Below are 13584 nucleotides of genomic sequence, written 5' to 3' on the forward strand. Positions count from 1 at the left end.
ATAAGTTTTGGTATGTTGTGCTGATATCCTCGTTTACTTCCAGAAAATTTTTGATTTCTCTTTTGATTTCTTCTATGACCCATTGTTCATTCAGGAGCATGTTGTTCAATCTCCATGTGTTTGCATATGCTCTAGGGATTCCTGAGTTGCTAATTTCCAACTTCATTCCTTTATGGTCTGAGAAGCTGCATCGTATGATTCTAATTCTTTTGAATTTGCTGAGACTTGCTTCATGGCCTAGTATGTGGTCAATCCTAGAGAAGGTTCCATGTACTGCTGAGAAGAATGTAAATGCTTTATGTGTAGAATGAAAAGTTCTGTAGATATCTGTTAGATCCATTTGGGCTATGGTGTCGTTTAAATCTACTGGCTCCTTGTTGATTTTTCTTTTGTCCTGTTGATCTGTCTATTTCTGAGAGTGAAGTATTGAAGTCCCCCAGTACTATTGTATTGGAGTCTAAGTCTCCCTTTAAGTCCCTTAACAAATATTTTAAGAAAACTGGTGCCCTGTAATTAGGTGCATATATATTGATAATCATTATATCTTCCTGTTGAATTGATCCCTTAATCATTATATAATGCCCCTCTTAGTCTCTCTTAACAGTTTTTGTGTTAAAGTTTATGTTGTCCAATATTAAGATGGCTACGCCCGCTCTTTTTTCATTTCTGTTGGCATGGTATATCTTTTTCCAGCCTTTCACTTTCAGTCTGTATGCATCTTTGTTGGAAAAATGTGTTTCTTGTAAGCAGCAAATAGATGGGTATTGTTCCTTAACCCAATCAGCCAATCTGTGTCTTTTAACTGGACAGTTCAGGCCATTAACATTCAATGTGACTATTGATAAATAGTAACTTTGCCCTGCCATTTGCCAAAGATATTTTCTAATATATGCTTTGAACTTCCTGTGATCTTTTGCTGTGAGGTTTCCTTCCTTTGCCTTCTTTCATATTGATGACTGTGTTTCTGTGTGTAACACATCTTTAAGCATCTTTTGCAGGGCTGGACGAGTGGTGACAAATTCTTTCAATTTCTGTTTGCTATGAAAGGTCTTTATTTCACCTTCATTCACAAATGAGAGCTTTGCAGGATACAATATTTTGGAATGGCAGTTTTTCTCTCTTAGTACCTGGGCTATGTCTCACCATTCCCTCCTAGCTTGTAGGGTTTCTGATGAGAAGTCTGCTGTGAGTCTAATTGGAGATCCTCTGAGAGTAATCTGACGTTTCTCTCTTGCACATTTTAGAATCATTTCTTTATGTTTCATTGTGTTGAGTTTGATTACAATGTGTCATGGTGAGGATCTCTTTTGGTCATGTTTACTAGGGGTTCTATGAGCTTCCTGTACTAGGATGTCTCTGTCCTTCTCCAAACCCGGGAAGTTCTCTGCAAGTATCTCACTAAAAAGGCCTTCTAATCCTTTCTCTCTCTCCATGCCTTCAGGAACTCCTAGAACCCGAATGTTGGGTTTTTTAATAGTATCCTGTAGATCACTGACAGTATTTTTTAGATTTCTGATTTCTTCTTCTTTTCTTTGGTTTGACTGTCTACTTTCCTGTGCTCTGTCTTCTAAGTCCGATATTCTCTCTTCTGTTTCACTGACTCTGTTTTTAAGGCTCTCTAATGTGTTTGTCATTTGATCTATTGAGTTCTTCATTTCATTTTGGTTTCTCTTCACTATCACACTTTCCTTTTCTACTAGTTTCTGCGTTTCATTTTGATTCCTCCTGAGGATTTCATTTTCTCAAAGGAGATTTTCTATCCTGTCCAGTAAGGAATTCCGTAGCTCAAGCATTTGTTTTTGAAAACTTCTAATTGTTCTTATCATAAATTTTTTGAAATCCATATCTTGCATTTCTTCCATCTCATCATCTTCATAATTGTGGCTCGGGTGTCTTGTTCATTTGGGGGTGTCATAATGTTTTCCTTGTTCTTGTTTCCTCGGTTTTTGCGTTTGTTGTTTGGCATATTGGAGATATTCTTTGGATTCTTCTTCCCTCACTGTGGTGTTTTTTCTTGTTACACTATGACTGTATTAAGTGGACTGTCTGCTTTTGATGGAGCCTTAGAGGCTTGAGATGGGTGTGGCCTGAGAGATCTGTTTGGTTCTTTAGGGTTAACGGTGTGCCAAAGGTGACACTCCCAGGTTAGGTGTGGTAAATCTCTCTCTCTTTCTTTCTTTCTTTTTTTGATTCAAAAGGGAAGTAATTCTGCACAGCTGAGCGGAATTGGAGGTAGTTAGCAGGTGAATGATATACCCACAGGAGCCAGAGATCGGAAGCTCTTTCCCAAGGACCACACAGGGAATCTGTGCTGCCCTCAGTGTGGGCTCAAATTCTCCTGCAGTCGCCCACTGGGTTGCCAAGGTTACCGAGTTGTAGCATCTCTGGATAGTACTCACGTGAATTCCGTGAATTCTCTCCCCCACCGTCTCTTTTTTCACAGTCTTAATTCATTAGCACCACACATTCACTAGGTCCTAATCTCCTGTTATTTTAACCCCTCCCCCCAGAGTCAGGTTTTTCTGCTTGGTTGAGGGTGGGTGCAGACCTGAGGTTGCCCCGCTTATGACGTATGTCAAAAATGGCGCCTGCTCTTTGTCTTGCTCGCCTTTGAGAGGTGAGCGGAGAGAGAGAAACTCGTGTCCATATAGGTCACTTTCTTTTTTTTCCTCTTTCTTCTAGTTAGCCTGGTGAACTTTTCCCCACCGGGTTGCAAGCCTCATTCCCTCTAGTCTCCTCTTTCTGCTTTCCCGCTGGTGTCTCAGGCTATTGAGGTTCGGCTCACCTCGCGTTCCAGCGCTGGTGTGTGATTCTGCTGCTGGTGTCCCAAACTGTGGGCTCCCACGCTCTCCACGCAGGTCCACTGTGAATCACTAGTTCCGGAATAGTTTCCTCTGCTGTTTCTTCCCCTACTCTTCCTTGAACCTGCAGTATCTCCACTTTTATTAAACTGTCTCTTCCCAGACTATCAGTGTGCTCCGTTCCTATTCTGCCATCTTGCCACTCTCCCCCCAACCATGTCTTAATCCTAGTTAAAATCACCAGATGTCCTTGCTAATGGATGTGAGTCACCACTGATTGGATGAAGGCACATCCATATGGTGAACTGCTCTTCAAAAGAAACACAAGCTTTGGTGGGCATCTGGCATGGTGGGGCTGGTGCCATGGTGCAGTAGGTTAATCCTCTGCCTGCGGCACTGGCATCCTATATGGGTGCCAGTTCTAGTCTTGGCTGCTTCTCTTCCAATCCAGCTCTCTACTATGGCCTGGGAAGGCAGCAGAAGATGGCCCAAGTCCTTGGGCCCCTGCACCTGAGTGGGAGACCAGGAAGAAGCTCCTGGCTCCTGGCTTCGGATCAGCGCAGCTCCAGCTGTTGCAGCCATTTGGGGAGTGAACCAACGAAGGGAAGACCTTTCTCTCTCTGTCTCTCCCTCTCACTGCCTGTAACTCTACCTCTCAAATGAATAAATAAAATCTTAAAAAAAAAAAAAAGATGACACTTGGTACCAGTGTTGTGGCACAGTAGGTAAAGCTGCCTGTGATAACAGCCTCCCTTATGGGCACTGGTTCTAGTTCCAGCTGCTCCACTCCTGACCCAGCTCTCTGCTATGGCCTGGGAAAACAATGGAAGATGGCTCAAGTGTTTGGGCCCCTGCCACCCATGTGGGAGACCCTGATGGAGTTCCAGGCTCTTGGGCCAGGCTGTTGAGACCACTTACGAAGTGAACCAGCAGATGGAATCAATCTCTCTCCCTCTCTCTGTCTCTGTCTCTCTTCTGTGTAACTCTAAACTTCCAATAAATAAACAAATCTTTAAAAAAAAAAAAAAGCACGATGCTTGAGATGTTTGCATCCCATATCAGAATGCCTGGGTTCAAGTCCCAGAGCAGCTTCCAAATTCCAGCTCCCTGCTAATGTGCCCTAGGAAGTTCCAGGGGATAGCTCAAGTGTTTGGGTCCCTGCCACTCATGTGGGAGACCTGAATTGAGTTCCCGGCTCCTGGCTTTGGCCTGGCCCAGCACAGGCTGTTACAGGCATTTGGAAAGTAAACCAGTGAATGGGAGCTCTCTTTCTCTGTGTCTCTCTATCTTTCTCTCCGCCTCTCAAATTATGTTTTTTTAAAAAACTACTTCATACATGAATAAGCTTATGTACTTTAATTTTTTATTTGTTACAATGGAACCAAAGATACTTGCGTTTATTAATAAACATGTCCCTTTTAGCCACATTGAGAAAGTGTACAACAAAGCATATTCTTGTAGAGGTTGTGAGATGGTATATTCACCAAATTTGGTAATATGCTACAAAATGCTGATGTCTGACGGGCAATTCAGAGTTGTCTACTTCCTAGTTTCCTCTGGAAAACAGGGTTAATAAGGATTGAAAATTAAAACCAATGTGAAGAAAAATACTAGAAATAATAAAGGTGAAGGGAAACACCTCTATTTGCAAAGTATTCATGGGATGTAGGATTTGTTTTTTTTTTTAAAGAGTAATTCTGTCCTAAAGTAGCTACTTAGCTATTCCCGAAAGAGAAAGAGAAAAGTGACGGATGAACACTTGATGGACAGACAACGTCATAAAGGGTCTGTGGGAGGCAATAGAAGGAGGGGATTTTATTTTGTGTGGTCACATTGGCTAAGACTGAATGGGTGTATTATACGGCTTTTAAATGAGCTTTAATAGTAATAGTGCACTAATACAAAGCTAGAGTTTGGCTGTCTCTTTGGAAAAAAAAATAATTTCTTGGATTACCTTTACAACTTGAAAAGTTTGCCCAGGAAACCGCTACAGTCTTGTAACCACGTTCTAGTCAGACACTGCACCGTCAGCCAAAAGGAGTGTGGCTGAGTCCCACGGAGAGGACCTCGGCGGGTGCTCAGGACAGAGGCTTCTTGGTGGCATTGCCTCAATAACTCTAATGCCAGAGCGCTGCACTGAGGATTGCCAGAGCTGATGGAGAAGCTAATGGGTTCATAAAACTGCTCAGTGCAGATCAAACGGAACAAGAACGAATCACATGCACGGAGTGAACTGCTGAAGAATGATCACGATTTTACAGCTTTTTTTTTTTTTTCGGGAGGGGGACATCACTGGTTGTTTAATGTTTTATTTTCTGGATATAATAAATCCCTTTCTCTTTTTTTTCTAAGCTATCTACAACTCGTAACAGTTTGGTAGATCATACCCTAATAGACAAAAGTGAAATATTTATCACCCTACATGATCCTCCTAGAAACTGGAAAATCTTACTGAATGTATTTACTTTCATAGCATTACAGTGATTTGAATAAGTTAGGTAAGAATCTGTTCTTACCATCACAAGACATAACTGAGGAAACTGGTTGTATTACCACGGTTTTGTGGAATGGCACATTTGAGAATGGGCACAGAATCAGGTACAGCCAACAGCTTTGAGGAATGAAGGCTAACTTCAGAGAGCCACTGTTCACAAAACCGTCCTGGTATCTTCTTACAGCATTCTCAGTCTCACAGATAAATAAGGAAAGTCACTTCCTGGCATGCCCGGGAATCTTAGACTATTTGGGGGCCTTAAGAAGCAAAGAATTCACCTCACATACAGGTACTTCAGATGAAATGTGATCATGATTCTTGGCTTGGATGCTACTATCAAGAGACTTTATAAAGCCCTTATAAACATTTTGACAAAGCAAACTTTAAAAAGCCCTAAGAAGGAGCAGGCTTTTACCCTAGTTGTTAGTGGCTAGGATGCCCACATCCCACATCAGGGTGCCTGGGCTCAACTCCCAGCCGCAGCTCCTGAATCCAGCTTCCTGCCAAAGCAGGTCCTGGTAGGTCGTGGTAACAACGCAAGTAATTGGTTTCCTGCCATTGGACTGAGTTTCTGGCCTTGGCTCCAGCCCTAGCCCAAACCTGACTGTTACAAGTATTTGGGAAATGAACCACTAGATGGAAATGCCTGCTTGCGCGCTCTTTCCCTCTCTCTCTCTCTCTTTCTTGATCTCTCAATCTCTCTGTCTCTCAAATAAATATACAAAAAAATTTAAAATCTTGCTGTGGTCAATTATCATTCTTGCTACATTTATGTAAATAATCAGACCAAATTTAATGAGACTAGATTTATTTTGCAAACAAGAATAATTTTACCTTTCATCAAAATGAGAGTGATTATAGACAGAAATTTTATTCTTCAATGGAAAACGATAACTCTAGCAGATTCTAGTCCTGCTCATCATCTTTGAGCTATTTTTCACCTTTCTGTAAACTGGACTCTGCCATTTTGCACATTTCATCAGCAATTCGTGATTCCAATTTTTCCGCCCTCCTTTCTGACACAGCAGCACTGAGAACTAAAACTTAACCACCCAGCTCCCCACTCAGACTCCAGGTTGTCTGGTTTCAAAGCCATAGAAGCAAATGCTGGATGACTTGATACGAACTTCAAAGGACTGATGACTGTGGTGGTTTGGACCACTCAGGAAGTTCATCAAACACCAATATCTTAGAGCTGGCACGGTGGCATAGTGAGTAATGCCACCGCCTGCAGTGCCGGCATTCCATATGGGTGCCGGTTTGAGTTTCAGCTGCTTCACTTCCAATCCAGCTCTCCGCTATGGCCTGAAAGCAGTAGAAGATGGCCCAAGTCCTTGGGCCTCTGCACCCACGTGGGAAACCCAGAAGTAGCTCCTGGCTCCTGGCTTCCAATTGGCACAGCTCCGGCCATAGCTGCCAACTGGGGAGTGAACCAGCAGATGGAAAATCTCTCTCTCTGCCTCTCCTTCTCTTTGTGTGTAACTCAGACTTTCAAATAAATAAATAAATTAAAAAAAAAAAAAACAAACACACATTTTCCATGTTCTGCTTTCAGAGATAATCATAACATGACAACAATGTTCCCCCTCTGCCAACTATTTACTGACTCGAAAAGCTGAGTGACAGAGAGAGGAGAGAGAGAAAGAAAGACCTTTCATCTGCTGGTTCACACACCCCAGTGGCTGCAATGGCTGGGGTTTGTCCAGACAGAGGCCAGGAGTCTGGAACTCCATCTGGGTCTCTCACGTGGGTGCCAGGGGTCAAGGCACTTGGGCCATCTTCCACTGTTTTTCCTGGAACATTAGCAGGATACTGAATCAGAAGTACTCAAGTATCAAGTACTCAGGCTGGTGCTCCAATCGGGATGCTGACCTCACGGAGTGGGGGGCCTCACTCACTGTGCCACAATGCTGCTCACCCCTTCTCTACCATGGAAAGATGCTTTGATCCTGGCATCTAGCAGTTTCCTCAACCAGCTGCCATCTGGACTCAGAAACCAGGTCCATAACCTACTGAGACCACCCATCTTTGTTTCTCTGTTTGCTTTCTCATTCTGACCTCTGCCCTTCCTCCTTTGAGGATTCTTTACCTCGCAATTTCTAACCTGGACCCTAACTCCACAGCAATCAACCTGCCTTCCCCTGTGTGTGTCACTTCAAGGGCAGGTTCAGATGGGGAGGATGTGGAGACCCACTCAAATCCCCTGCATTAGTTTGGTTTCTGTTTCTACAACAACACACCTGAAGCCTGGCACTTTATAAGGAAAAGAGGTTTACTGAGCTCACAGTTTTGGAGGCTGAAGGTAGTCCCATTGTTCACTGAGGGAGGGAGCACCTGGTGGGGCAGGCAGCCAGAGAGCACAGAGGGCCAGGCTCACCATCCTACAGCACACTCTGAGAAGTACAAGTGGAGGCCCCTGAGAGCTTCCTAATCTCTTCCCAAAGCAGTGCCCAGAGGCCCAATCACCTCCCACTAGGGTCTCCCCTTGATAGGCCCTACCATCTCCCCACAGTGTCACTCTGGGAACCATGCCTCCAACACATAAAAGCTTGGGGAATAAACCACATTCAAACCATAGCACCCCAGAGTTGGGACAACAACAATTGCAATGTTAAACTATGTGAGCTCAAGAAGCAGCAGAAACAAACGTATCTGAACCTCCTCTATCTGACTGAAGCAAGGCTGCAGAAAACCCGCCTCCACCAACTCCCCTCCAAAGGGAGCTGCTGGGGCTTCAGCTCCCATTAAGACTGTTCAGTGCCTGCCCAGATTCCTTGACATCAAAAGGTCTGAAAGAACCTTCCATGCCTTCTCACAGAAGCCCAATAAAAGCCATTTTGTGAGTTTGGCCTATAAATATTTTATCTCTGGTTACTAAGGGAGTATTTCATCCCTGATTGTCCCCACGTGTGCTTGTAAATAAGCCTGCCTTCTTTTCTGTTAATCTGTCTTTTGACAGTTAATTTGTGGCCTGGATACACTGGACTTACGTTGGAAGAGGAAGGTTTCCTCCTCACACTATCCTTTCTTATCTTCCAGAATCAGATCAGAACAATCTTTCACTAGTCTAAGGGCAAAAATAATAGAAAACACAAGCCAAAGAATACCAGGAAATGGGGAATTTCCATTATGCACAAATTCAGTTTTAAAATGAGTCAGTAGGTGGCACCAAAGAAGAAAGAAGTAAGATCTCTTGGAGTTCTGGAAATCAAATAAAAGCCACTGCTTTAGCTGGTCTGTTCTGTTTGATCCCTAAATGCCCTACTTTAGCACAGTTTTAAACTGAAAATGGCCTCAAGACCACTATGAAAGGAAATTAAAAAAATCACAAATAAAAATAAAGCTTAGGGGTTCAGCCTAGTGGTTAAGACGCCCACACCCCAGACTGTGAGTCCTGGGTTCAAGTCCCAGCTCCAGCTCCTAACTCTAGCCTCCTGCTAATGCAGACCCTGGTTGCAGCAGCGATGGCCCAAGTAATTGGCTTCCTGTGTGGTGTTATTGGTTCACATGTTTGTTTTTTCTTTTTTTTAAGATTTATTTATTTATTTTAAAACTCAGAGTAACAGAGAGAGACGGAGAGACAGAGAGAGGGATCTTCCATCAGCTCCCCAGATGGCTACAATGGCCAGCCCTGGGCCAGGCCAAAGTCAGGAGCCAGGAGTTTCATCCGGGTCTCTCGTGTGGGTGGCAGGGGCCCAAACACTTGGGCCATCCTCCACTGCTTTCGCAGGTGCATTAGTAGGGAGCTGGATCAGAAGTGGAACAGACAGGACTCATACCAGTGTCCATATGGGATGCCCGCATCGCAGCCCGCGGTTTTATCTGCTGCACCACAGTGCTTGCCCCAGCTCCCAGTTTCAGTCCAGGCCCAGTCCAAGCCCAGTCCAGGCTGTTGTGGGCATTTGGGGAATCAACCAAAGAGTGGGTGCTCTCTCTGTCTGCCTGTTTATCTCTTTTTCTAACTCTCAAATAAATTTTAAAAACGCTTTAAAATTTAGGAAATATTTTGAAAAAAATTCATGCACTGCTGCTAAAAACATATTCTGGGAATGCGGCTTTGAGTTGGACACAAAGCATATTGCATTTAAGGAATCTGGGGGCTCCCCAGAGGTACACCTGCAGGCTGAAATCCACTGACACAGAGCAAGGATAATACGGAGAAAGCTCTCCCAGGGCAGAGGCACAGGAGCATCTGGACAGAACCCAACCCTGTGTGTGGCATTTCCGGCAGCTGGGCAGGGGCTCCTGCCATTTAGCCAGAAAAAATAGAGAGCTCTAGCAACCTCTTAGAAAGGTTTGTTGCTGCTGCTTCTTCATAAAGATATTCAGCAATGTTAAGAAAGAACATTCTCTTACATTCCTAAGAACATCTCCCAAATTCATCTTGCCATTTCTGTCCATCCCAAACCAACAGCAAAAGCACACTGTCACCCACAATGTCACTAGCAAGCTGAACTCCCTCCTGACGAAACCTAGGAGAGATGTTCCTCTCGAAAGACAGGTCCACTCAGTGGCTAAGCCACCACTTACCCCCAAGTCCCCTTCTCCAGCAAGGCTCGAGCTGGAGACTTCCACTTACCCTGGCAAATTCCATGGGTTTGGGAAGAAGGCACATGACCATGACATCGAAACGCACGTCGCACACAGTCTTCAACCACTTGGTGACAAACTGAGGCTTCAGTTTTTCCACCAAACTTCCGACTTCATCATCCATCATGTACGCTGTTGAGTGAAACCACTGGAACACCATGGCCACCAGCCGGGCCAAGCTTTCCGTGGGCGTGTTCTCACTGGGCGTGCAGAGGCTCACCTGGAGGCAGGCAGACCAGACCCCTGTTCAGCCCTCATCCATCTTTACGACATTCTTACATGTACATCAAAAGGCAGGAAGACGTTCCAGACAATCTGCTGCAAACAGGCAGATTTCAAAATGATGTTCGCTCCTCCACAAACTGGGTTCCTCTCTACCAGGACAGACGGATTGCAGCAACAATTTCCCCTCAAGATTTCACCTTCCAATATGCATTTTTCCCCTATAAGAAATATGTTACATAACCTGTACTAAAAAAACCATTTAAAGAGTGAAGTCTATGAAGTCAGATTTCATCAATATTTTCAGTGAAAATAATCCATATATGTATTTTACATATATATATATTCCAGTCCTAAAATGATCAAGTACAGGTAATAATTTTTCATTCCGAATTCTGAAACTCTGGAACCCCACAGACTTTTTAAGATGTCACTCCCTCTAAAGCCATCTTTTCTTGATCACTGAGGCAGGGCCCAGGAATACAAAAAATAAATCAAACACTGTCCCTGACTTCAAAGAGTTCATAGTAGTAGCCTTGGTGTCATTAAATAATAAATTTGAGAAAGCAAGACATGTGAAATCAACAATTATCTCAATCTGGTAAAGACATTTTCTGGAAACTATGTGCAAGCATGAAAGATATCTATCACTATGGAGACCTACTGCATGCCCAACAGAAGCAGAACTGGCCGGTTGGCTTGCCTGGGACTTTGGGTCTATGTTTGAGCTCAACTGAATCAAGGTTGCAACTAAATCAGTCAGGAAGAATCACAGCCCTTGCCTTGGCTGGGCTATCACTTCTTGGGGTACACAGATTTGTCACAAAGACACAGAAACCTCTACAGCATTTTCTAGAACTGTTTCATGGATGGAGATGGTGAGACATAAACCGCATGGCACCCAGTGTTTGACGACACACCAGCTACTTCTCCACTTGTTTCTTGTTGAAGAGGTACATTTTAATTGGTTTAGGCCCTGGCATTGCAGCTTTCGACATCCGCCTGTTCAGCAAAATCAACCAGGGATCTTTGTAAAATTCTCAAGATTCTGGGGAGGGGCTGGCGCTGTGGCAAAGCAGGTAAAGCCGTCGCCTGCAGCAGTGCCAGCATCCCATGTGGGCGCCAGTTCAAGTACTGGCAGCTCCACTTCTGATCTAGTTCTCTGCTGTGGCCTGGGAAAGCAGTAGAAGATGGCCCAAGTCTTTGGGCCCCTGTACCCAAGTGGGAGACCTGGAAGAAGCTCCTGGCTCCTGGCTTCCGATCGGTACAGCTCTGGCCGTTGCAGCCATCTGGGGAGTGAACCAACTGATGGAAGACCTCTCTCTCTCTGTCTCTGCCTCTACCTCTCTTTAACTCTGCCTTTCAAATAAATAAATAAAATCTTTTTTTTTTTTTTGACAGGAAGAGTTAGACAGTGAGAGAGAGAGAGACAGAGAGAAAGGTCTTCCTTTTTCTGTTGGTTCAGCCCCCAAGTGGCCGCTACGGCTGGCGTGCTGCACCAATCTGAAGCCAGGAGCTTCCTCCTGGTCTCCCATGTGGGTGCAGGGCCCAAGGACCTGGGCCATCCTCCACTGCACTCCTGGGACACAGCAGAGAGCTGGACTGGAAGAGGAGCAACCAGGACAGAATCCAGCGCCCCAACCGGGACTAGAACCCGGGGTGCCGGTGCCGCAGGTGGAGGATTAGCCTCGTGAGCCGTGGCGCTGGCCAATAAATAAAATCTTTTAAAAAATTGTGGGGAGGGATCTGGGCCTTGTTATTTTTTAAAAGCTTTCATAAATAAATGTAATGTGCACCCCAGGGCTGAGAACTGCAGCCCCAAAGGATATGGCCCCATTGCAAAGGTCAACTTTTCACTAATTATGATGTCCTTTCAACAGCACAGGAGAATGTCCTCATGTGTGCAATGTTGTTACGAGAAATAAGAAAGCAGAGAAGGGTTAATTTCTTTCGCTTACTAAGAACCATATTCCAAATTGACTGAGCAGCCTCTGGTCGTGTTTATCATCGTCCTTGTTATCAAAGTCAGCATTATCCAGGGAGTGGTGGGATGAGGAGAGGCCCAGCTGCCGCCGGCGGTTCAGCTCGTACTCCCGCTGCTCCGCGTGGAACTCGGCTTCTTTCAACAAGCTGCCAAGGCAGGGGGATTTCAAGTCAGACGACTGAGAGGCAGGTTCTAGATCATGACCTATTTATAACCATGACTTCATTACTCAAGCACCAGGCTGCTCTGCTTGAAATTGGTAGGAGTTATTCCCTGAGGCCTCATTTCATTTCCTTACTATTTTGTACTCCATTTCCACTTCTAAGACGAACAAACTGAGGCACAAAGCGGCTACTTCCTCCAGTTAATTAGAATCCAATTTCTGGCTCACCACCTCCCACTGTAAGTCACTGCTTCCCTTTATATCTGGCTTGAAGCTACGGGGATGACAGAATGCATGCTAGGAGAGACTGGGGAACTTGCCCGCAGATGGAAACGTATCAGTGTCTACTATTTAAGACCTGAAAGGAAAGCATGAAGAGGCCTCTTTCAATCTACTTTACAAGCATCAATGTCGGTAAGAATACAGCAAAAACCAGTAACTTCACATGCACTGTTGCCGTCATTCATTCGCGATCATGCTGTGGGAAGCAACTTGGTAATATATCGAGAGCCATTCACACATGCATATCCTTTGATTCATCAACCTACATCTGGTAATCTGACCTAAGAAGACAGAAAATGCAGGCAGGGCATTACCTACAAAAATATTCCTAAGTGTAAAAAAATGGAAGCAATCTAAATATCTAATAGTGGAGAAAAATGAGTTATATCTAGATAAATATTATCATATACCCACCAAAAATGACAAATAGAAAATGCACAACATGTAAAAGAGCTAATAGTGTAATATCAGAAAGAACTATGGATGCACTGTGGTCAGGGTTACATAAATGAAACACGGATTGGGATAAAATGGGAACATGTTTTAAAACTGACAGTGAGAGTGATATGGCTGATTTTTTTTCTCTCTTCCCAAACTTCCCATTCTGTTTGCAGGCTTTATTCAGGCTACATTTATTGCAGTTCTACTATGTGTCAGCCACTCAGACAAGACAAACAGAAAAGAGTCCTTGTCTTTAAAATCTTGTATTCCGGGGGCTAGGGCTGTGGCGTAGCAGGAAAAGCTGCCACCTGCGATGCTGGCATCCCATATGGGTGCGGGTCCGAGTCCCGGCTGCTCCACTTCTGATCCAGTTCCCTGCTAATGGACCTGGGAATGCAACAGGGGATGGCCCAAGTCCTTGGGCCCCTGCACCCATGTGGGAGACCCAGAGGAAGCTCCTGGCTCCTGGCTTTGGCCTGATCCAGCCCTGGCAGTTACAGAGATTTGGCAAATGAATAAGCAGGTGGAAGATTCATATTCTCTCTCTCTCTCTCTCCCTCCCTCCCTCCATCCATCCCTCCCTATCTCTAACTCCGCCTTTGAAATA

General features: G+C 44.6%; 1 protein-coding gene across 2 annotated transcripts in view; it reads right to left on the reverse strand.

The window, feature by feature from the left end:
• The window catches only part of UNC79 (unc-79 homolog, NALCN channel complex subunit), a 230655-nt gene that overhangs the window by 144588 nt on the left and 72483 nt on the right, over window positions 1-13584 (reverse strand). For both annotated transcript variants that reach the window (XM_062181218.1, XM_062181217.1), the window contains exons 12-13: window positions 12066-12237; window positions 9875-10105 (exon numbers count right to left, since the gene is read on the reverse strand). In XM_062181218.1, the coding sequence (XP_062037202.1) occupies window positions 9875-10105; window positions 12066-12237 (403 nt within the window). The remainder of the gene's footprint in view (window positions 1-9874; window positions 10106-12065; window positions 12238-13584) is intronic.

Source organism: Lepus europaeus, chromosome 22, assembly GCF_033115175.1.
Source record: "Lepus europaeus isolate LE1 chromosome 22, mLepTim1.pri, whole genome shotgun sequence".
In the NCBI taxonomy this organism is placed as follows: Eukaryota; Metazoa; Chordata; class Mammalia; order Lagomorpha; family Leporidae; genus Lepus; species Lepus europaeus.